The 25,967-nt window shown below is 47.0% G+C and overlaps 1 protein-coding gene across 3 annotated transcripts; it reads right to left on the bottom strand.

Moving 5' to 3' along the window:
- Positions 1 to 422: 422 nt before the first annotated feature.
- On the bottom strand, positions 423 to 25,010 carry CLTA (clathrin light chain A). 3 transcript variants are annotated; one of them, XM_069767636.1, is made up of 7 exons: positions 24,547 to 25,010; positions 14,583 to 14,611; positions 12,549 to 12,666; positions 9,812 to 9,923; positions 9,424 to 9,477; positions 2,478 to 2,513; positions 423 to 890 (listed from the first exon to the last, which is right to left on the bottom strand). In XM_069767636.1, exons 1-7 carry the CDS (start codon positions 24,719 to 24,721, stop codon positions 719 to 721), a joined length of 696 nt encoding a protein of 231 aa, XP_069623737.1. In that variant the 5' UTR covers positions 24,722 to 25,010; the 3' UTR covers positions 423 to 718. The 3 variants fall into 3 exon arrangements, with proteins under 3 accessions (XP_069623737.1, XP_069623745.1, XP_069623754.1); XM_069767644.1 differs by lacking the exon at positions 2,478 to 2,513; XM_069767653.1 differs by lacking the exons at positions 2,478 to 2,513; positions 9,424 to 9,477 and having other exon boundaries at positions 24,547 to 24,860.
- Between the last annotated feature and the right edge of the window lie 957 nt (positions 25,011 to 25,967).

The raw sequence follows: 25,967 nt of genomic DNA, 5'->3' as shown, positions 1-25,967 counted from the left end.
TTATATAACCAGATGGTAGACAATTGACAAATGGAAGGGGATTTTCCAAGATAAAAAAAAAGTCTAAGGGAATGTTAAGTAATGGTTATTTTAAGTCTCAAATCCCGTGTCACTTAAGCGGCACCCTCAAACACCAAGGGTGAGGATATGCCATCAGTCATCTGACTTCTGCAGCCAAATACGGTTCTCAGTCACGTGGCATACATTTTCCTATTTGGGGAGTAATTAGCTAAAATCAGAACTCTTATTAGAAAACATCAGCTTATTGCAAATAGTTGAGGCCATCCATTTAATGAAAAGGAAGTCGATTAGTGTACTTGATTACTTTTCAATGGCTAACTGAAATATTTGGCTTTGACGCCATAGGGTTGAAGGCTATAGAGCCACTAATAGCGAACAAATCATACACCCAGACAAAAAAGAAAGATTTGACCATATATAGACTTTTTAATATCACTAATACATTTCTGAACAAATCCAATGACAATCTGTATTACACAGAGACCATGATCAGATGTGGGGTTTCCTCCAGAATGGAATGTCAATTCTACGTACAGAGGAGAAATGGGAGCAATTACATACAATGATCGATATCAAATTCATAAAGGAAGTTTGGTCCCAAAAAGGAGGAAAAGTAAAATGTAACCAATTTTTGCAAACAAAGCTTCTCTGAGATTAAAATATTGGAAGTGTCATATTGTTTTGTCGGGATTTCTGCTCAGTGCACCAGTGGCGCTTGCTTGAGTGATATCAGGACTGAGCGCATACGCGAAACATCTTTTGCTTGCTTGCTAGACTTGGGGTTAAAGTCGCAAAGACGAGCCACCCTCTCCCATTCTGTTCCTGGGGAAGTTTCTTCAGCGTCGCTTACAAACGCTTCTTCGGCAGCCCTGAAAACCAGCAAATTCACCAATTAGAAAGATCCGAGATTAAATATTTATTTACCCTCTGGTTACAAGGATTCAATTACACAGTTTCCCATTTCTTTAACTGCATCAAACCGAAATGCATTCAACATGGTTTGAAGATAGGAGACTTGGTCTTTACAGATTAGAGTGAGGTTTCGTTATATCATCAAGTATACAAATATAGAAACTAAAATTGAGAAAGACCAAATATAAGGGAGTAATACACAAGGTAGTAATTAATACGGATCCCAGCTAAGATTAAATTGAATCTGTCACTCCCACAACTAAATTTAAAAAAAAATAAAAATAAAACTTAGACATACTTAAATTGTGGACTAAGCCCCTACATAAAAAATATAAATAAAGTCTAGGTTTTCTGTAACTTCCTTCTGCACGAAATGAGCTTTATCCATCGTCGAATGAGGGTGCCCATTCCTGCCCCGGCAGTCTCCGTCCCTTGCAGTCTCACACTATGTAGATTGACTTGTTTGCCCACAGCAAGCACAGCCTGAACTAAAGACTCGACCATGTGCGCACACGGACACTGACTCTCCAAGTAGTAAGTGACACAAAAGACATATTTCTTCCTTCCTGTCTGCTGCGCCTACATTGCTCCGACAGATGAGCGCACTGCGTCAGTCCAGGAAAGGTCCGATGTAACCACTCAGCTCCTGCAGCAGTGTTAGTGTGCAGACATGGTCAAGTCTACAGTTCATACAGTGGTCGCCCTGTGCACGTGAACCTTGGGAGGTGACAAGGGATGGTAACTCATGGACAGATGGGTCCATTGCCCCTCATTTGCAAAATTTATAAAGATCATTCTCTGCATAAGGCAGTCAGAAAAAAAAACTAAATTTACAAATTGGACTTCTAGCTACAACCCCTATATTGACGAGCAGAGTAGTTAAAATTGACTTTTGGTGGGTGGGGGAGACTCCCTTTAATGAAATATGGCAATACTACAACGGTCTGCTGTATGGATGTCAGTCCTTGCCATTACGGCCTCACTCAAAAGGTAATCCCTGCTTTACGGATACTCGGTAACATGTTAAAGCATTATTTGAGAAGCACATAAAACACTAACGTGACAATACAACGAAAGCTACGGAGAAGCAGCCATAACATACAAAGCCTGGAAACCTAAGTAGTGAGTCAGACTACGCCATCACACCTATATACATATCCAGCAAACATGGACTACTTTTAGCACCCAGACCATTAATGTCTCTTTCTAGACATGGCAGATAAATCGAATACTGTAGGGTAAGGGGAACCAAGTTCGGAATGCCACCAATGCCCCATGGAGACTAAACGATGGTTGATCATATCGCCATTCATCCTCTACAGTAACAGCCAACCCACTGGAGAGGAGAACACAAATGCAACATGTAGAGAAAGCAGGAAAGAAGGAAAAAAAAACAAACTAAGAAGGAACCACAATGAGGATGAGCTTCCATGGCAGGGTGAACATACGTTGGGTATACACCACTGCAGACAGAGCACTACGACACTAGCACTAACCATGGGACGGACATGTTAAAAGGGGCAGCGAGAAGATTTTTACTTAACTGTTCTAGGCTGTAGCAAGGATGGTTTATGTTTGTGCTTATAGGTGAAGAGAAGAAATAAAAACAAGAACAAAGTTTAAGTCAGATATAGAAGATGAAAATGAACGCAATGTTGCTGACAAGCAGGACATGCACCATGACAGCTGGCAAATTCACTATATCTTCAATGGCAATTAGAAAATGTACACTAGTAATCATAGTCAACGAGGAGAGGGAAGATCTAGGGGAGAACTAAATAGGCGGCTAATGAGGAGAGCGCATGTTTCTGCAGTAGAGCACAACAATTAGTGTATGATGCAGCTGAACACCCACACACAACAGAAGAATACATGGGGGATGCAGGCATTGTGTGGAGCCTGGAGCAAAGCTCACTTCTATCTGAAAAGGGGATTGGAGAGGTTGCAGAAAATATCCTGCGTGCACTAGATACGGTGACAAGGCAGGGTTACACAGCTCGCCCACGAACCTCTTATGGGTGCCGTTTTGTATATCACTGAAACCAAGATATTGATCAAAATGACTAATACTCAAAAATATGACTAAAACGTCTAATTTGAACTGTGGAAACTGGAAAATATGAGTAAATGTTGCAAAAAGAAAAACCACATGGCTAAGAGCACACTGCATCCATGGATTTAGCCATATGTATGGTATATGCCGGGAAATGCCACCGGTAAGTAGGCATACCGTTTATTCACTGTAGACTATGCCCCCGGGTCGGTCCGCAAGCAGCTGTTCAGGGCCGCCAAGGGACCAGCACGCTACCTCTGACTGTGGCTGATGCCAGCCCAGCCACATGACAGATGCCAACATGCTCACTGTATGCCATGTGGGCTGCGATTGCTGAAGAAAAAGGCATAAAGCACAGCAAGCCCAGCACGAGGTAATGATCTTGTCGGGGCATGAGGGTTAGTGAGGGGACAATTACTCAAAAGTGTCCAAATGTGTAGTTTATATGGTACCTCCTACAAACAAACCAAAAGACGACGGTCTTATTTTACTGCCCCCTTAATGAAGCCAACCATAGATAAAATTCCAATTAAATTTTTATTAGAAAACTATAGAAAAATGATTAACATACATGTAAAACTAAAAAAAAAAACACTATCTCCATTTAACATCAGAACAATACCCCATGGGGGAACCCTAATGAAGACCAGACAGCAATAAAAGTAATATAACAGCAGGAGCACTGAAAGACAATCAAACTGCAACATATACAAGTTCATCAAACCCACAAATACACATGCAGCAAATAGATACCTTCTTAGGTGCTAACAGCATCCCTTTTTATATCCATACTCATGTGATTGCAGTATAAGCGCCATTTATAAAGTGCAGTAACGTTGTAATCAGCATATACAAATAGCCCCAATGTCGTGGGGCGTGGGCGACCGCTGAAGAAGCACAAAGGGCGAAACGCACGTCAGGGCGCTGGGGAAACCCCTTGATTATGGATGCAACTGGATAGGTAAAACTTTGCATTTATGATTATATATCGCTGGACCTGAGACATTGGGGCTATTTGTATATGCTGTCTGGTCTTCATTTCTAATTGTTTCTATAGTTTTCTAACAAAATTTAATTGGAATTTTATCTATGGTTGGCTTCATTAAGGGGGCGGTAAAATAAGATAGTCGACTTTTGGTTTGTTAGTGAGGGGACAGCAGGATGCGGACCACCTCCTGACAACTCCAAACAGGATTGTATATTGACTGGTTGGTGGCCGACCTGCTGGGGTTCAGTGTGAGTAATTGCAGGAGTCTGAGCTTTCATGCACATCAGGTTGTGCTGTCAGTCCAGATCATCAGCCCCAGCGTCACCTGGTCTACAGGAAAAGTTCAGTCTGGTGCAATAAATCACACAGACCCAGCAGAGCTAAAATATTCCACATTGAGTATACAGATTAGTTTGACAGAGCTAGGCAAAGTGTGGTGGCACAACTAGAGAGCCGTAGGGCTGAAACAAAGGCCCTGGCCCGCAATCCATCTGCCACCCATATCCTCGGGATGCAGACAGCAGGGAGTACAATGGTGGAAGAGGAGATGTCGGGTCTTACTTCCCCAATCAACGTGTGAGCCAGCAGACATGGTGACGTCACTTCTTCGTGTCTGCTGTGTGGAGTCTGTGCACAGGAGAATTGAGCAGAGCACTGGGGTAACGGGAGCAAGGGAAGGATGAATAGATATCATTTTATATACTATGTGGGGGCTCATTCTGTATTCAGGGGGACCATTTCAGGGCTCATACTGTATATTGAAGGCCATGTGATGGGCTCATATTGTAAGGTTGTGTGTGCTCAGACTGTATACTGGGCGCTATGTGGGTGCGCACATTATACGGTGAGCCATGTGGTGGCTCATACTGTATATAGAGGGCCCATGTTGGTTCTCACACTGTATGTATAAGGCTATGTGGGGGCCCAATCTGTATGTAGGGACACTGGGCTTTTACAGTATATAGAGGGCTGTGTGTGTGCTCATACAGCAAATTGGGGATGTCAGCATACTTCATTCTGCTCAATATTAAGTGATATTAATATCAACATATTACAATTTAAAATTATATTTAAAACAGAATTAATTTCAGCCTATTGGTTCGGCCTCCACAACAGTCACTGTCATGTGACCACATGAGAAAATTAGTTGTCGTTGGCTGCTAGACCAGAGCCCTGTGAGCCTACTCCTACCTTCCAGCATCTCTGGCTCTTTTGCTTTGTAGTAGTGATGAACGAACATGTATGGATAAGGTCTTAGCAGAAAATGCTCGTGTGCTAACCAAGTGTGTTTGGAGTGCTTGCGTAATACGTTAGAGTCCGTGCGCCAGCATGTGTTGTGGTTGAACAAGTATGTCTGAAAAAAATAGATTCATTGATAGCCATCTAGTAGACCTGTGCTTATGTGTAACCACATTTACTACAGGTTTTTTAGCGTTGCAGAGAAGTACAGCGTACCTTGCTTTACTACATCTTTAAAAACTTATATCTGGATTAAATATATTTTGTTTAGACATTACTACATTCTACACTTGGCCACTACAAACGCTCATCTGAACTGGTCTGAATGCTGTCAATTATTTCCATGGGCAACACTCAGACTATATTAATATGACCATATTGCCTATGAAGCAGCCAGAAGTAAACATGTTAATGGTGTTGTCTGATCTTGGGCTACAAGTCTGCAGTCACTATGTGACTGTTTACTTGTGAATCCTCACATTGTGTGTGTTGCACGCCATGGGGATTCTTCAGTAACTACAAGCATGTTACGCACATGGTTGCAGAACCACTGTGTCACGGTCTGTGAGAAGAGCATGGAGGGGTATAATTAAGTGCACACCTGGTTCTTCACTAGAGCCCCTGATGGTGTGGTTAGACAGGAACCCAGGTGGGCGCCAGGTGCTAATCCAAGACAGATCCCAGAGCCATAGCAACTGACTCCCAAGGCGACAAGGAAGCAGGATCGGCCAGGAAATGGTTAGCAGGAGGTATGCGGCTGGTAGACCGATGTGGAATCAGGCACAAGGATTGGTACAGGAACACGGGTCCAGACTGGGTCAGGTACATGGGATGGACAAGATTAGATTTAGAGACTATGAACCCTACAACTAGGTATCAGGGAACTCACAGGTACCAACGTTGTTAAGGCCTCTCCCAGTTGGGGAGGGTGCCTTAAATAGCTAATGTCTCTCATGGCTGGGAACATTTTTTTCAGAAGAATATGCGTGCCCTTTTAAGAAGCAGGAAGCGTACACGCCCCAAGCATTCTCCCAGGAGACAAGTGCGCAGGCCATGGGAGGAGACATGATGAGGACTGAAGAAGCGTGGCAAGGTAAGAACACACCGGAGCTGTTCCAACATATTATTTGCATGCATGCAGTCACTTGCTGACTACATTTGCACAGCCTCTGTCAATGCAAGTGTATGGAGTTAGGCCAGAAACCATCTAGTTGGCATGTGGCTGGGAGTATAAAAAAAAAATATCAAATACTTGCAGTCACATGACTGCCCACCACTGGAGTGACTGCAGACTTTTAGCTCTACACCACAAAATTGGTAATTAGACCTACCGGCAATTGTATTTCCAGGAATCCATCCTGACAGCACCATGGAGGTTGTCCTTCTTATCCACAGTGGGACAGGAAAAACACTGATGGGTGGTAGGGGGAGGAGCCTTTTGTACTCTCATGGTTTCCTGTCCCACTATGGATAAGAAGGACAACCTCCATGGTGCTGTCAGGTGGATGACCTGGAAATACCTTTAAAAATTGGCTGCTACTCATGGGCCACTGCTGTGTGCTTGCCCCCAGGCTAAGATTTGACAGGACAGCTAGCCCCTGCTGGTGGTCCAGGGATTGAAATTACACAGAACTGATAATAGCATCTACCCAGCAGCCGAAAGGAAGGAGGGGGTGAGAAGCTAACTGCAGTATAGAAATTATGGGCTGGAAATAGATAGCATATCATGATTTAACCCCTCTCGGAATATAGCTACTGTGTACTCAGCCAGGCACTAGTGGTCAAGCTCTATGGAAATCAGTATGCAAGAGAGACGCTCTCATTGCATTAAAGGTGTGGTCCAAAGTGGTTTCCTCCTAAATCCCCATCTCTTTAGTTCCATAATCTAAACTATTTTCTAATAAACTCAAGTTAAATATTCCCCAACTACTCCCCCTCCCCCCGAATCACCTTTATGACGACACTTCATTTAAAAAATCCAGTGCATGCTGGGATACCATAAAGAAGCATCATCTGGGGCAGAGGCTGCAGCAGCCTGTGCCCCCTACCTGAAACGAAGTGTTGTTATCAGTGATGCTCGTTTGAGGAGTTGGGCTAGTCCCACTATGCATGAAAGACTGCACTCTTGCCAACGAAAATCAGCAGTAACAAGCTGGCAACAGAGCACGATGTCACAATACCAGATGTTCAGAGACAAGTGACGTCACTTGCGGGGGCAGCTTTGTTCTCTGTATGCTGGTTATTCTGATAACGCGCTGTTTTCAACCCATATCTGCTGATCTGAGCCGGCAACAGGTCAGTGCTTATATAGCACAGCCCTTGAAACAAATGTAGTTTCAGAGAGGTGGCAGACTTTACAGCAGTGACCACAGCCTCTGCACCCTAATGACTCTTCGTTGGGGTTTCCCAACATTTGTAAGTAAAGAGTCATCAAAATAGTAAGAGTATGTGTGTATTGGGGGGGGGGGGGGGGGGGGAAGCAGTCTAGTTAAGGAATGATAGGGAATTTGCACCTCAATTATATTGAAAGATTATTTAGTGCTATATTCTAGATACATTTTCCTCCTAAATTCCTATTACCTTGGACCACCCCTTTTAAGCAAATAAGGGAAGGGGTAATCTCAAGTTTTGTTTTTTTGTTTGTTTTTTTTTTTAAAAAGCAAGATGTAGTTTTCGCTGGCATCATTGTGTGGTACGTAGGACTGAATTTTGTTGCATTTCTTAAATTCCATTTCCCTAAAAGTATATAGTTTGGGGTATGAATCCTGCTTACAGATTCTCTTTATGTTCCGAATCTTTGGGATCAGTCATCCATTCCAGCGGCGTGGCTTCCATTATGAATACAATTACATTAGGCTCTGTACACACTATGCCTTTGTCACATTCTACATAATACAGCTGCATGGGAAAAGGAACCCTGTCTCCATACACAAAGCAGTGAAATAAGCCATCATTAAATACTTCGCTATATATTTAAATCACATACATGAAACCGCCGGAAACACTGCTCTCCAGCTAATTCTCAGTTTTATCCCATGTATCCAAGTCTGAACTGAATGTATCCATTGTAAAACACAACACAGGAACACAGACTTCCAGCGAACATTTAATAAGCAGATGACAAAATGCGGTGAAATATATACTTGTTACTCGGCTTCAATAAATAAAGCAGACAATAGAATTCTAGGGAAAAAAAAAAGTAAAAATACATAAAGTAAAAATTACCCTAACATACCATGTGGCACCCATTCTGACATTATGCCATTGTATCCAACCGATTGCTTATTACGCATCCATTTAGAGTTTAGAAACAAAAAGCGCGTGTAAAGGGTGAAGTAAAAAAGCCCAATGTACCATACGATATGAGCACATAGGGTACTTTGTCTTTTCTATACACAAGCCAGTGTAATTAACATACGTGGTTGCAAATATTAATTTGGGGGGTGGAGGGGGGGGGGGGATGTGTTGCGGCAGGTAGTGGTTGGAATCTAAAATAGTTTAGAGACTGAAGAATAATATTATTGCTTAGCATAGCATCCTCTATAAAAAGCAGGTAGGGGCCAGTGACCATATCCATGTTAAGTTACTGAAATACTAAATAAATCCGTTTTTTGGCAAGGCCGATTGACCATCTGACTTGTACGGGGACATCCTGACGCCCCTCCCTACGGATTAAGGGAGAGAAAGCTAGACCAGTTGGAATTTCAACGGCCAAACGTTTACTTTTCAGGCGAGACAAGCTGCCGCCAGAGGACTATGGCATCTGATTTGTCCTCTCTTCCCACTGAAGACAAGTGAACACAGGGCAAGCTAAGTGCTTGTGTATGGAGAGGTGCAGGGGCCATCAGGAGAGCACACGGTCAGCTGAACAGTTCTCTCATGTGTATGGTCAGTGTTCAGAGTAAAAACTAACTCGAGGTACTCACATCACAGCAGTTCTCCCTACTAATATGGTCCTTTGTTCTCTTCCTTGTAATAGTAGAACCTCCCACAGGAGGAGGACGTACCACAGCTAATTTTTAGGCACCATTTTAGGACCCCTTGGGCAGCCTGCGTCTTACAATAATTTGTTTAAACCAGTTTTATAGCTATATCTACAAATCGAAAACTAAGTTCTCCTCATTTTTCTCCCCTAACAGAAAAGCACAAACATATTAAGCACAAAAAAGATCATTTAGTGAGTGTAGAATTAGTAATTTTTGCAACATACACATAACCAATCACGTCAGCGAAGGGTTGTTTGTAGAAAGCTTCATCTGCCACCCTACAGACAGCAAGAAGTCCAAAGAGAAGGCAAGCAGGCAAAGAAGAAAAGAGGAGAGAGCATTGATATGTGGAGAACATCAGACAGTGTTAAATAAGCATGGAAAATAAGAGATTTAGTAACATCATGCATGAAAAGCAAAAAATGGCAGACAGTCAATTAAAAAGGTCATGTGTGATGGAGTTTTGGTTTTCACAAAAGATCATTTTTCTTGCCAGCACTTAAACAACTGCCAACAGGTAAATAAGTACAACTTAATGCTGTGCCCAATCATGGGTACAATATTAGTGTTTTCTTAGTGTACAAAAATGAAATTCTAATTTTTAGGAATTACCGATTATTCGCCTTGGTTTTCAGTAACAATTCATCCTGCCTGGCATACCATTCGTCCAACTCCTTTGCAGCCTTCTCCTTCCATTCAGACTCTTGCTTTTTAGAGTTAGCATCTGTGTAAAAGACAGAAACCCTTCAAAAATCGAGAGGACAAAGTGCAGGATACATTGATTTGCAGGTCACACCATACATTATATTCTGTGAGGTAAAAAGGTTCTCAGTATTACACCAAATACCGTTTATTTCATTTTTGAGGACATAGATCTTAGAATACAGATCAGCAGAGGTCAAACCAAAAGCAGCGGATGAAAGGGGCAATGTTAACGAGAGCAGAGTTCCTGTCAGGATGTGGTTTTGAAGCAAGTTCCAGGAGCAGATCATGAGAGGTTCTCAGAAAAGATTGTGCTTCTCTTATATCCAAAACAAGGTATGGGGTCATAGAAGAACCTGTGACAGAACCCGAATTGTTGGCCAGGCACAGCTTCTCCATCCTACAGTGCAGCAGAGAACTATTACAACACCGTGAGGTGAAAGTGCTGGACAACCAGTTAACAACACACGGCGCTCACCGGAGCACTGCAATTCATTAAGGGGAACCTGTCAAAAGGAAAATGCAGTCACCATATTACAGAGAAGAGGGAGCGGAGTATATAGTTAGACAGTTTTGTGAGAAAAGATTCAGTGTAACCCATGCTTTAATCATATAATCATCTGCTCATTCTGGGATTTTCGGCCCAGTGGGGCGGTCCTATCTGTGACTGACAGCTACCTCTGCACACACATTTATACAAAGAAAGCTGTCAGTCAATGATGGAACGGAAGATCTAAGAAAGAGCAAGAGGATTATATGATTAAAACATGGGTTACACTGAATCTTTTCTCACACAACCGTCTATTAATCAATTCTGCTCTATAACATGGTACCTGCAACTTCATGGTGACAGGTTTCCTTCAAGTTAACCCCTTGGTGGCATCGCTGGAAGGCAACTGCCAACATTGATTCTCTAAAGAATAGACTCCCACACGTTTTCCTTGGTATGAGGGGGGAAATCAACCTGTTTGATGTAACTCGGTCTTGAACAGGGCTCCAAATTCAGTCACTGAATGAAGTTGAAGTAGAGAAATGCCCCATACACAAAAGTAGCCCAATTTGTTTTACTTTACTAGATGGTGACAAGCCCACAGCTGACCACTAAACACCGTAAAACATCCGGCTGCAGAGATGTTCACTGTTTGCATGGAATTTATATTGGAAGGGAAGGAAAGACCGCTGACGGTCAGCCGGACTGACCATGGAGTAAGTAGATATGGTCAATAGAGTTGGTACAATCCATTTGCAGGACTCGGTCCATCGGTCACGTCAGTAATCTCTGGCTGTTGAACGGTAGCCCTGCGAACCGTCTTCCACCCGAGTACTTTCCCAGCTCATCTAGAATCAGCCAGCCTGGCATCGCATCACAATGACAACATTGCGCCAAGCTAAACAAAAGGAGCTGCAATTGGTGGCTGTGTAAGCAGGTTGCAGGATGCAGTGACCGCCAGGAGGCAGACCAAGGGTTAACAGGTTTTAATAAACAGGGTCTTATTCCACTCAGGGAGATTAGGGAGTTAAACAAGGATAACAAGGGTACAATGAACATAAGAGAGTCCAAGAATAAGAATGATGGCTCTGGTAACAACAGTTCCTGTGACCAAGTTACGGCAAGTCAGAAGCTCTGCAGACTAATAGCGCCGACAAAGGCTGGCACGGTGTCTTTACTAATGGGGTTCAGCAAAGAACAATACGCAGTCTTCTGGCGACAGTGGTCGGTCTCCGGTACCTTCCACTGCCCCTAGTCCATATACTGAAGTGGCTACCTAAAGGTGAAGGCCACAGTCCTGTACGAGCCCAGCGTGGCTCTGCTAACATATGCAGGTGAAGTCAGGTCATGAGTCTCTGGGCCGACATTCAATAGTACAGTTGGGGTGTAAATAAACTGTCACGCTCCCGGTCTCTTTCAGGCGGCAAAAGCTCGGCACCTGCAACGCCTGGCACACGGCTTTATAACGGTCACCGGGCACACTCTGCCCATCTCACTCTCTGGTCCCCGCTGTTGACGGGAAGGGGGGTTCCATAGCAGTCGCTGGTCTGTGTGGCTCTGATGCTCTCCAGACAGAGCACCCGGCTTGGCTTTGCGGACATGGCTCTGCAGGCGACGGGGGCTCCTTCTATACAGCCCGTTGCCACGCCGATACTCTCTGATGAGGGAAGCAGAGCGCGCTGCTCCATACGCTGCCCTCCTCACTGCTCTGAGCCGGTGCCTGACTGACTTGCTTCGCGTGCTTTTTCCTTTTATGCCTCCGTCGCCGCGCGCCCTTTTCTGGCTCCTTCCTGGGCTCAAGGTTGGTCTGGCTCCCTCAGGCTTCCCCCTGGTAACGGAGCAAGGTCAGGCTCTGTTAAGCCTTCCCCGGAAACAGAGGATGCAGCCCCTTCAGTTCCAGACCCGGCACACAGGTACCCGCTGCCTCATCGACCCCCTTACAGCTGTAAGAGCTCCCACGAATTACTTCTGTGCCCCATAGACCAGGTCAGGCCAACTGATTCTCACCAACTCCAGTGGTTACTAGACGTCCCTCCCTTCCTGATCTGTGCTGTAGATAGGACCATCATCAGTAACCCTAATTGTTATTCTCCTGAACGGAAGCAGATGCTAGATCAGAGAGCAGAATTTGGCAAAATTAAAGCAATGGTATCTCACCAAGCACTTCTAAACGACTCCTTTGTTCCTCCCTCCATTTGCGGATGCTCTCTGGCTCTGCTTGTAGACGGTCGGCATGGGAAATGGCCGAATAGCTGTCTGTTGGGCCATTAGACTCCTGATCAAACAGTAAATAATATATCACTGTGTATACTGTCTCAGAGTAGAGAAACTGTATCGGTCATACCACAATGGTAGAGTTGCTGTCATAAAAAGCAATCGAACAACATTAAACACTATGCACTGTACAGATGCTTTGTGTTGCGCCAAGTAAAAGATTTGGCAAGTGTTAATATGGTAATAAGAAATAAGAAGGCGGCAAGAGTGAGAAACACTAAATATCTACAGGCATTCGCTAAGTGCAAAAAAAAAAAATAATAAGAACAACAACAATAAGGAAACTGAGAAGCGTTCGAGCTGAAAAAAAAATAAATTAAAAAAAAAAAAAAAGATGTATATCCTAACAAAATGTATCACAGATATATGGAGTAAAGTCCTGCAAGTGTGTAAATTAGAAAATTATTAAGCTAAAAAAAAAAAAAGAAAACACCAGACAGATCTCTTATGTTAAGTTGTTTCTATGATAAATTAGTTTTTGATTAAGCAGATTTTCTGAACAAATTAGCCCATTTAGACTACTGTGGGTTTTTTGGTGAAAATGCAATAAAAACTCGTAACAAAAATTCCCAGCTAGTAGAGATGAGCGAGGAGTTCAACCAAAATGGAGTTCTGCTGGAATTTTACAGAAATCCACATTCAACACTGGTCACCATTTTCCTGAACCATGAAGGGCCATTACGGTACTTTTATTATGCTCTGGGGTCCTAGGAGCATAATAAGAGACATTAACCGGAGTAACATTTAGGCTATGTTCCTACGCAGCATTTTGTTTGCTTTTTATTTTTCTGCAGCCCAAACCGCATGCATGAAGCAAGTTCTGCAGTATTTTCTGGGTGCGGATTATTTGTGGGCCTCTCTAAAAGTACATGTTTAATAAAGTTAGTTTTATGCTCAAAAAATTTTTTTCTCATTCATCGCTTTCCATGGGTTAAAATACTGCAAACACTGAAAGAATGGCATGCTCTGAATTTAGAAAGTGTTGCCATGAACACAAATTCGAAATGATCATTTGTTTCTTCTCTTTTGGTAAGCCTTACTTATAAAAAAAAAAAAAAAGCCATGAGATTTATATAAATCCTATCCACTGTGCCTTTTGCGCATGAAAATACACAGCAGAAAAAAGTGAAAAAAAATTAATAAATAAATTGTAGAGGATTACAATTATGTCAAAATTATTTAAGGGGCTGTTCAGCTGGATAAAATGGGATTTTAGGGGTGTTTAAAATTTAAATGAACACATCTTGATTGCGTACTTTTATTGTCAAGGTTCAACCCATGACCTGCTGGCAGTGCCAGTCCTGGCAGCTCTCCTTTTTCGTGTTGCCACGTGCTGCATGGGGCAGGCCGACTGGCTCAGATCAATTGCTAAGCCAGCCCCCTTCTTTGTCTATGTATCATACATCAAAGGATGTTGGCTTAACTATTAAAGTGAGTCTGTAAGCCTGCCTCACCTCATACATCACCAACACAGGAAAAAGCGCTCTTCAAAAGCAAATGCTAAGCATAGCTGTGGGGACATCAGCTGTAATAGTGAAAGGTTACAATTACGTTGGATCCATTTAAAAGGCAGCACGGTGGCTCAGTGAGTAGTACTGCCATCTTGCAGCACTGGGGTCCTAGGTTTAAATTCCACCAAGGACAACATCTGCATGGAGTTTGTATGTTCTCCCTGTGTTTGCATGGGTTTCCTCCGGGCACTCTGGTTTCCACCCACATTCCAAAGACATACTGATAGGGAACCTAGATTGTGAGCCCCAACGGGGACAGTGATAAGTCAATTTGAAGTGCGGTGAGGGGGACAAAAACAAAAGTGCACTGATTTCTTGTGCCATGTCTGAACAATTAATTATTATTATTATTATTTCATGCTAAATACACACATGGGAAGAAAAGCCTTCAACATGGTCAGATTACCTGGTAGAAGTCGCCATTCAATACACCATCTGAATGATAAAACGAGGAGAATAAAAAAGCGATTAATACATTTGAAGGCAATAATGCAATCTACACCAGCAGAGAGCTGTGCCGCCTGTATAATGTGCTCAACCTTCCTGCACCGACTCCAGGCACAAAGCCAACTTACCCTATAGGCCAGAAATAACGGGATTATTCTAAAGGCTACATTATGCTCACACACACCATAACACTCATAGCAAATATCAGCCAAATCCCTGGACATTGCCCTCCATAACTATTTGGGGGTGGGGGGTGGGGTCGGCTCTAAAACCACATACTGCGATCTAAGGTGCAAAAATGTGAGAGTTGCAAGGATAGTTACTATTTAACCACACCAAGTGCCAATGTATGAACCAGCCATTACAGGCTCCTAAAATAAGTGGAAATTCACTGCGTAACTAGACAGCAGAAGTTGGGAAGTTTTCCGTCATCACTAAACCATAAGTTAGGTACTGGAAGTAAAGGGAACACTTGGCTTCTGGGAGTGTCCTACTCCATGGAGAGGGCTACTCTAAGGGCAGTCTCACACGTCCAGATAATTCCGGTACCGGAAAAAATGGTGTGCCAATGCGTTTCTGTGACACATCAGTGTGGCACATATGCGCCGCCCGTGTGCCCACTGGGTACCACACGCACCGTGCGGGAGACAGCGCTAAAGTTTAGCGCTGTCCCCTGCATTTGGTGCTGAAGCCGCGATTCACATCTTCCCTGCAGCAGCGTTTGCTGTAAAGAAGATATGAATAATCGTGTTTAAAATAAAGCTCCATGTGCCCACCCCTCTCCCACCCCCTGTGCACCCCCCCCCCCCGCTGTTATTAAAATACTCACCCGCCTCCCTCGCTGGCTAGCGCCGCTTCCTGTCCTGGCCGCACCTTCTACTGTATGAGCGGTCACGTGGGGCCGCTCATTTACAGTAATGAATATGCGGCTCCACCCCTGTGGGAGGTGGAGCCGCATATTCATGATTGTAATGGGAGGCCCCACGTGACCGCTCATACAGTAGAAGGTGCGGCCAGGACAGGAAGCAGCGCCGGCCAGCGAGGTAGCCGGGTTAGTATTTTAATAACAGGGGGGGGGGGGCACATGGAGCTTTATTTTACACACGATTATTCATATCTTCTCTACAGCAAACGCTGCTGCAGGGAAGATATGAATCGCGGCTTCAGCACCAGTGGGGGGGGGACAGCGCTTACAGTAGCGCTGTCTCCTGCACGGCACACGGACAACGTCCGTGTGCGGTACGTGTTTTACACGGACCCATTGACTTTAATGGGTCCGTGTAATCCGTGCGCTCCCACGAACACTGACATGTCTCCGTGTTTGGCACACAATGGGTCCGTGTAATCCGTGCGCTCCCTCGAACACTGACATGTCTCCGTGTTTGGCACACGGAGACACGGTCCGCAAAAAATCAATGACATCTGCACAGATGCATGGATTTCACTGTGTCTACGTGTGTCAGTGGCTCCGGTACATGAGGACACTGTCACCTCACGTACCGGAGCCACTGACGTGTGAAACCGGCCTAAGACTACTGACCTTCAGCTTCCTCTTCGCACACTGCAATCAGTAATATTACATTAAATGTGGAACATTAAGGCAAATTGAGACAGTACAGAGTAAGGGGGAAAGCAAAGAAGTGGTCTGCTGGGGAAGAGACAGACTCCAGGACTTGGACCATGTGCTGCATCAGCTTTTTACAATGACCATTTGATCTGCTATCTAGAGGAATTTCCTCCCTTTCAACCTGCGCAGCAAAACACAGTTCCTGTAAAGCCTGGGAACGCCATAGAGAGCAGAACACGAGGTGTCCCTCAGAGAGTAGGGTCACAGCTTCCCTCCATCCCAGAGACACAGCCCGATTATGCGGAGCAGAGTGGGAGCCGATCTGGCATAAAATAAATAAGATAACGGAACCCCATCATTAACATTGGAATCTATATAAATATGGATGCTAAGACTGTACACAGATGAAAACCATCCCTAGCTTTCAGCAGGAAAATTGGACGATTTCTCACACGCTGTCTGACCCTGGCCTAAAAGGCATCTGTAACGCCAGTTTTGTGCCATTTCTTTCTGCCATAACTAGCATCAATGTAGAGGCACCGATAGCGTCTTCTTATTTCCACCTTTTTGCTATACAGACGTCAACATTTTCTCATGAATGGCAGCGTAAACCACAGTGACAATAACCAAACCGAGCGTGGATGACTAGTAGCTCATCGCTCCATAAACTGGAAGTATGGCCAGCCTTAGGCCGGCGTCACACTTGCGAGTTTTACGGACGTAAGAGCGCAGAAACTACGTCCGTAAAACTCGCATAACATACGGCACAATTATTCTCTATGCCCCTGCTCCTATCTGCCGTATTAAACTGATCAGTATTATACGGCTTTCTACGGCCGTAGAAAAATCGCAGCATGCTGCGTTTATCACCGTATTGCATAAAACGTCAATGAAAGTCTATGGAAGCCCCAAAAATACGGATTACACACGGACCAGCAGTGTGACTTGCAAGGAATACGCAGCGCTGTTAGAGAGAAAAGCCGGTAATTCATTGCGGTATACAGTAAAATCACACTGACAGCTTACAGTAGAATAGGTAGAATAACTGTGTACACATAGAATAGATAGATAGAGATATATAGATATATATGTCATTGAGACACATATGTATATATATTAATATTTCATCCAGCCCAATATAGCAGAAAAAATTACCGGCTTTTGCTATCTCCTTCCTAAACCCGACATGATATGATACCTGGTTTACATACAGTAAACCATCTCATATCCCCATTTTTTTTGCATATCACACACTACTAATGTTAGTAGTGTGTCTATGCAAAATTTGGCCGTTCTAGCTAGTAAATTAAGGGGTTAAATTGCGGAAAAAATTGGCGTGGGCTCCCGCACAATTTTCTCCGCCAGAGTAGTAAAGCCAGTGACTGAGGGCAGATATTAATAGCCTGGAGAGGGTCCATGGTTATTGGCCCCCCTGGCTAAAAACATCTGCCCCCAGCCACCCCAGAAAAGGCACATCTGGAAGATGCGCCTATTCTGGCACTTGGCCACTCTCTTCCCATTCCCGTGTAGCGGTGGGATATGGGGTAATGAAGGGTTAATGTCACCTTGCTATTGTAAGGTGACATTAAGCCAAATTAATAATGGAGAGGCGTCAATTATGACACCTATCCATTATTAATCCAATACTAGTAAAGGGTTAAAAAAAAACCCACATTATTAAAAATTAATTTAATGAAAAAAAACACAAAGGTTGTTGTATTAATTTATTCTACTCTCAATCCACTCACTGAAGACCCTCGATCTGTAAATAAAAAAAAAAAAAATAATAAACCAAGAATATAACGTATTTTTCGGACTAAAAGACGCACTTTTTCCCCCCCAAAAAAGGGGGGAAAATGGAGGGTGCGTCTAATAGTTGCAATGCAGGCTTACCTAGGTGGCAGAGGTGCGGTGGCAGAGGTCCGGTGGCAGAGGTGCGGTTGCGGGGGTGTGGCGGCAGAGGAGGCGCAGTAAGCGGGGTCCCTTTCCCCGGTATGGTGATGCAGCAGGCCCGGTATGCAGCAGAGCCGGGTGAATCCTCTTGTTATCGGTGGTGGCGGCCATTTTCCGGAGGCCGCGCGTGCGCAGATGGAGCGCTCTGCTTCCCGGGGCTTCAGGAAAATGGCCGCCGCGATCTCCATCTGCGCACGCGCGGACTCCCGCGGCCATTTTCCTGAAGCCCCGGGAGCAGAGCGCTTCATCTGCACACGCGCGGCCTCAGGAAGATGGCCGCGCCCACCGATAACAAGAGGATTCACCCGGCTCTGCTGCATACCGGGCCTGCTGCATCACCATACCGGGGAAAGGGACCCCGCTTCCTGCGCCTCCTCTGCTGCCACACCCCCGCCACCGCACCTCTGCCACCGCACCTCTGCCACCTAGGTAAGCCTGCATGGTACGCCAGGGACCCCTCTCACGCCATACCTCTCACTGCACCTCCTCATCCCAGCACCTCCTCATCCCAGCACCTCCTCATCCCAGCACCTCCTCATCCCAGCACCTCCTCATCCCAGCACCTCCTCATCCCAGCACCTCCTCATCCCAGCACCTCCTCATCCCAGCACCTCCTCATCCCAGCACCTCCTCATCCCAGCACCTCCTCATCCCAGCACCTCCTCATCCCAGCACCTCCTCATCCCAGCACCTCCTCATCCCAGCACCTCCTCATCCCAGCACCTCCTCATCCCAGCACCTCCTCATCCCAGCACCTCCTCATCCCAGCACCTCCTCATCCCAGCATCACCCCACCTTGCCTCCTGTGACCCTGCTCTGCCACCGCCATAAGATACTGTAAATTCGGACAATAAGACGGACCCCCATGTTATAAAAAAATCTTTTTTTCTGCAATTTTCACCCCAAATTTGGGGTGCGTCTTATGGTCCGGTGCGTCTTATAGTCCGAAAAATACGGTACTTACCCTCCGAGGATCTGTAAGGTCCAACGATGTAAATCCATCTGAAGGGGTTAAAATATTTTGCAGGCAGGAGTTCTGCTAATGCAGCGCTATTCCTGCCTGCAAAACCCCAGCGAATGAAGGTAAAGTAGGTCAATGACCTATATTTAGCTTCATTTGCGGTGAGGCGCCCTCTGCTGGCTGTTCCTAGATCGTGGGAACTTTCCTATATATTTTTTTTTTTTTATACACATGGATCCCTTGTATAGCCGTATGTCGGTTTTGCAAGCCTGCGATAAAAACACGCATTACGGCTGCCATACGGAGGATGCCATGCACAAAATACGCTGACACACCCTGCCTACGGAGGAGCTACGGACCACTATTTTCGGGACTTTTCAGCGTATTATGGCCGTAATATACGGACCGTATTTTCATACGCTGTGTGTGACGCCGGCCTTATACACGTATACATATAAGGGTGGGTTCACACCAGCACATTTTCAGTCTGAGTGATGCCTGTGAGGAGAAGAGGAAAAAAATAATGGACAGCACTCTGATCATAATTATGAGGAGTGCTGATGAGAGTTTTCTCTTCAAACACCGAATCTGCACAATATATTACATTCTATTGTTACAGATACAACGCAATTCTTTAAGGCTTCTTTCACACTAGCGTCGGAATCTCCCCGTCGCAATGCATCTGGGAGAGATTCCGACGCTAGCGTTTAGCGCATTGCACAATGGGTGCAGCGGATGCATTTCTCCGGCGCATCTGCTGCCCCATTGTGAGGTGCGGGGAGGTGGGGGCGGAGTTCCGGCCGCACGTGCGCGGTCAGAAAAAGCGGTCTGTCAGGAGCAAAAAACGTTACATGTAGCGTTTTTTGCTCCCGACGGTCCGCAGAAGCACGACGCATCCGTCGCTTGACGGATGCGACGTGTGGCAATCCGTCGCAAATGCGTCGTCAATACAAGTCTATGGGGAAAAAACGCATCCTGCAAGCACTTTTGCAGTACGCGTTTTTTCAGCAAAACGACGCATTGTGACGGAAGGCAGAAAACGCTAGTGTGAAAGTAGCCAACACTGCAAACGGTATTTAGCCTTAGTTTTCGGGATGAAGTGGGGACAGTTGCTTGTCTGAACAGAGCCTAAGAGCGACAGCTCAGGGAGGAGATGCACATGGTCATCACTTGCATCAGCACTTTCTCCGCAGATTTCCTTTCCCATGTAAAACCAGGATGATGCACAGGAAAGTAAATAACCTCATGTACAGCTCATTAACAATGCTGACCGTGCGCAGAACTTACCGGGAAATTGCCTTATTTCTGACTCTCAAACTATTTATTACTCATCTGTCTTAACGAACTAGTAAGACTGAACTTGACACAAAGAGGTCCCAAGCATGAGGTTGGGAGATGAAAGACGTGACGGTGGTGTGAATGAAATATATATATATCTATATATATAATTGTCTAAGGGTTTTTCCGTCTGTCTGTCTGTCTGTCTGTCCTGGAAATCCCGGCTCTCTGATTGGTCGAGGCCGCCAGGCCTTGACCAATCAGAGACCGGCACAGCATCGACGTAGAAATCCCGCGTCTCTGATTGGTCAAGGCCGCCAGGCCTCAACCAATCAGCAACGGGCACAGCGACGATGATGTCATAAAGGACGTAGAAATCCCGCGTCTGATTGGTCGAGGCCGCCAGGCCTCGACCAATCAGCAACGGGCACAGCGACGATGATGTCATAAAGGACGTAGACATCTCACGTTTCTGATTCAGCGACGGGCACAGTATCGACGTAGATGTCATAATGGTTGCCATGGCAACGATGTCATAAAGGTTGCCTCGACCAATCAGCAACAGGCACAGTCTGCCGCGAATTCTGGAATCATCATTGTCCATATACTACGGGGACATGCATATTCTAGAATACCCGATGCGTTAGAATCGGGCCACAATCTAGTGTATATATATCTATCTATCTGTGCGTTACATAATCCTCTTAGAACATCACCCAGCGTAACATCCAGTAATCTGCAGCGATGGCTACTAGAGTTAATTTACAGGCTAATCCAAGTAGAACAGGCAGAGCACTGAATTATTAACTGCCAGTACTGGAAGTCACAGACACGGCCAGCGTGTGCCACGACACGGCTCTACTAGTACCTTCTACGCACTAGGTAGGTCACACACTATTGCCACATGACACCCACCAGTTACATTAGAGCTACAAGCCACCATTATACAGAATTGCTACAGTATGCAGGAGGGTAGGGAGCCAGACCACCCACGTGGAAAGAGTTAAGAGCTCTCTTATGCACTACTGAACATTGCAGCACAAAGAAGGAAAAGTCATAGAATTATGAAAATCACAGGATGGAGAGACATGTTCCTGAATTAATCGATGTTTTGAAAACGTTTCCATTTGTTTTTCATCGCTTATCTATCAGTAACTCGCACTTACACGCCCCCATCAGTGAGGTCATCAGTGACTGTCTGAGGAATGTTCTGCCATACTGAAAGCACCTGGGCAATTCATCAAGATCCAATGCTGGCAGCTCCATCTGCAACGGCCCGCCAAGGACATCCATGCAGTACTCAATGGGAGACAAGTTTGGAGATGTTGCAGGCCACGGAGGATGCTCACAATAGCAGGAGCAACACGCAATCTGATTTTATGTTGAAAAAGGGATCCTGGGACACAGACGTCTGTACCACTGGATTCTCGACAGATTCATTCAGAAACGCAAGTGAAATTGGACATCACATGCTAAGCCTCCAGCTATGTGCCCACGTTGCGGATTACCCGCGGATTTCCTGTGGTTTTTTGTGCAGATTCCTATTGAGGAGCAGGTGTAAAACGCTGCAGATCCGCACAAAGAATTGACATGCTGCGGAAAATACAACGCCACGTTTCCACGTGGTATTGTCCGCAGCATGTGCACTGCGGATTTTGTTTTCCATAGGTTTACATGGTACTGTACAACGCATGGAAAACTGCTGCAAATCCGCAGCCAAATCCACAACATGTGCACATAGCCTAAAAGTGTGTGCACACAGTCAGTAAATGCTGCAGGTTGGATGCTGCGTACTTGTGCAGCGTCCAAATGTTACAGCATAGTGGATGGGATATCAAGAAACCCCAAGCCGACTATGTGTTCACAGACAACCACAGCTCACCCGCAGAGACGGACATACGGCACATCTCTCCAGACCACAGCATGTCCATTGCAGAGATGCTCAGTCTCCGCAAGAGAAACGTCACCCGTACAGTGTATTGGACGCAGCGAATCTGCATGGTTCAGTGATCACATGCGGAATCACCTGCGTGCAATAGCCGGCAGCACTTTGGATGCAGCGAACATGTACTGGGTACAAAGCGCTGCCAGTTCTGGATGGTGGGCACTTAGCCTTAGGCATACACCGTCACAAGGAGTTTCCTTACCATTGTGCTACCAATCACATGTCCATTGATCTCACACCATCGCTTTTAAAGGCCATCATGGTGCAGAGCAAGATGCAATGAAGGTTATTATCTTGGATGCAAGAGCCAGAGACTTGTCTGGAAACCAAGCAGCCTAAACGTACCACCATGGCCTGCATCATCTGTCGCCTCCCTATATCACATCTAGGACAGCAATTGAACAAGACACTGCCAGCAGAGGATCTTGAGGATTTTCATGCAGTGTGACAACCATTAATCAACCTACTCAAATTGTGAAGGTTTTGATTCCCCCCCATTTTGTCATCATTTATGTATCACGTCTATCCACCCTGCGATTTCTCCGACTTCATTGCTGGCTCTTCTTCTTTGCTAGAATGACAAAACCTTCTGGAAAGGACAACACCATGCACGTCGGCTCTTGTGTCGTCCTGCGAAACTGCAGCTAATGGCAGAAACGATTAGACAAAAAGACTGATGGAAAGTCTGCCCCCTCTCCCCAGGTCCTGCCTGGGGCCACCACATCCCCACTGCTCAGCTGCCCCCCTCTCCCCGAGTCCTGCCTGGGGCCACCACATCTCCACCGCTCAGCCGCCCCCCTCTCCCCGAGTCCTGCCTGGGGCCACCACATCTCCACCGCTCAGCCGCCCCCCTCTCCCGAGTCCTGCCTGGGGCCACCACATCTCCACCGCTCAGCCGCCCCCCTCTCCCCGAGTCCTGCCTGGGGCCACCACATCTCCACCACTCAGCCGCCCCCCTCTCCCCGAGTCCTGCCTGGGGCCACCACATCTCCACCGCTCAGCCGCCCCCCTCTCCCCGAGTCCTGCCTGGGGCCACCACATCCCCACCGCTCAGCCGCCCCCCTCTCCCCGAGTCCTGCCTGGGGCCACCACATCTCCACCGCTCAGCCGCCCCCCTCTCCCCGAGTCCTGCCTGGGGCCACCACATCTCCACCGCTCAGCCGCCCCCCTCTCCCCGAGTCCTGCCTGGGGCCACCACATCTCCACCGCTCAGTCGCCCCCCTCTCCCCGAGTCCTGCCTGGGGCCACCACATCTCCACCGCCCTCCTCTCCCCAAGTCCTGCCTGGGGCCACCACATCTCCACCGCTCAGCCGCCCCCCTCTCCCCGAGTCCTGCCTGGTGCCACCACATCTCCACCGCTCAGCCGCCCACTTCTCCCCGTGTCCTGCCTGGGGCCACCACATCGCCACCTCTCAGCCGCTCCCTCTCCCCCAGTCCTGCCTGTTGCCATCCTATCCCCACCCTCACACTTGCTGCCCCCTCTCCCCGGGCCCTACCTGGTGCCATCCTATCCCCACCCTCACACATGCTGCCCCCTCTCCCCGGGTCCTGCCGGGTGCCATCCTATCCCCACCCTCACACTTGCTGCCCCCTCTCCCCGGGCCCTACCTAGTGCCATCCTATCCCCACCCTCACACATGCTGCCCCCTCTTCCCGGGTCCTGCCTGGTGCCATCCTATCCCCACCCTCACACTTGCTGCCCCCTCTCCCCGGGTCCTGCCTGGTGCCATCCTATCCCCACCCTCACACTTGCTGCCCCCTCTCCCCGGGTCCTACCTGGTGCCATCCTATCCCCACCCTCACACTTGCTGCCCCCTCTCCCCGGGCCCTACCTGGTGCCATCCTATCCCCACCCTCACACATGCTGCCCCCTCTCCCCGGGTCCTGCCGGGTGCCATCCTATCCCCACCCTCACACTTGCTGCCCCCTCTCCCCGGGCCCTACCTAGTGCCATCCTATCCCCACCCTCACACATGCTGCCCCCTCTTCCCGGGTCCTGCCTGGTGCCATCCTATCCCCACCCTCACACTTGCTGCCCCCTCTCCCCGGGTCCTGCCTGGTGCCATCCTATCCCCACCCTCACACTTGCTGCCCCCTCTCCCCGGGTCCTACCTGGTGCCATCCTATCCCCACCCTCACACTTGCTGCCCCCTCTCCCCGGGTCCTGCCTGGTGCCATCCTATCCTCACACTTGCTGCCCCATCACCAGCCTCCTCACCTGCTGCCCCGTCCAGCATGGCGCCGGGCACTTCCCCGCCGTCCAGGATACTGAAGCCTTCATCATTCTCGATGCCGGCGATCTCGCTCTCCTGCTGTGCCAGGAAGGCTGCGGCCGGGTCCTCCTCGGCGGACACTCCGTTACCAACAGAACCGAAAGCATCGAACTCAGACATAACAGCAAATCAGAGGAAGCGGTGACGTGTGATCAGGCGATCCGGGCAGTAATGCTGCTCGTTATTTCCGGCAGATCGCTCCCGATCACAGTCCTGCCACCGGCGATCACAGAGGATAATCGCGGAAGTGACGTGTGCCAGGAACAGGCGGCACCCGGGCAGCCGAGAGCTGTTCTTATGGGCGTGCAGTGAGCGGTGTGGACTGTGGAGCTTGTCATCTGCTGGCAGCCGCTCCGCCTTCCGCCCTGCATCTCTCCGGTGCGTCCAGCTGACAGTCCCCGGGATTCTCACTGATAAACCCCGGATACGTTAGGCTACGTTCACACTAGCGTTGTGCGCCGCTGCGTCGGCGACGCGACGCACAACGCACCGAAAAACGCGTGCAAACGCACGCAAAAACGCTGCGTTTTTCGACGCGTGCGTCGTTTTTTTACGAAAATCGGACGCAAGAAAAATGCAACTTGTTGCGTTTTCTTGGTCCGACGCTAGCGTCAAAAAAGACGCACGTGTCGGAAAATGCAACAAGCAAAAACACATGCGTCCCCCATGTTAAACATAGGGGCGCATGACGCGTGCGTCGCCGCTGCGTCGCCCGACGCTAGCGCGACGCACACTAGCCGAACGCTAGTGTGAACGTAGACTTACACAGATGCAGTGTGAACAGAGCCCTACAGCAGACGAGGGAACACTACTTGTACATGTGGTCTCTGTAGACTGATATATTCTTACACTACACAATGTGACCATACACTAAAAGTCTATGTTAGGCTAGTTTTACATTTGCGGTAGAATCCGCAGCGTTTAATCCGCATCCGCAAGTGCAGGAAAAAACGCATAGAAACACGTACAAAACGCAGCGTTTTTTAGACGCATGCGGTTAAAAAATGCCGCGTTTGTACGTATTTCTATGCGTTTTTTTTCTGCTTTTGCATTTTTGGTGCGCAGGGTGAAAAATTTAACCGGAGAAAAATCTAGATAACCAGACAGCGCCAATGTGACTACAGAGGGCGAGTATAATGGGATCTATATATATAGACCCTAGGACTGCTGAAATCTTCAGATTTTGCTCCTGTGTCATGATGGATCTTCGCATGGAGAGCTTTTATTTCAACCTGGATTTAAGCATCAAGCTGTTTCTTGCCTGTGCTTTTGCTTGGGAGCAAGACAGAAATCGCCAAAGATGGAGAAGGAGACGGCGTATGCATTTTTGGAGACACACCATTATTGAATTACGTGAGAGACGTGG

Source organism: Ranitomeya imitator, chromosome 1 (assembly GCF_032444005.1).
Source record: "Ranitomeya imitator isolate aRanImi1 chromosome 1, aRanImi1.pri, whole genome shotgun sequence".
In the NCBI taxonomy this organism is placed as follows: domain Eukaryota; kingdom Metazoa; phylum Chordata; class Amphibia; order Anura; family Dendrobatidae; genus Ranitomeya; species Ranitomeya imitator.
This window is presented reverse-complemented; position numbering and strand designations above follow the sequence as displayed.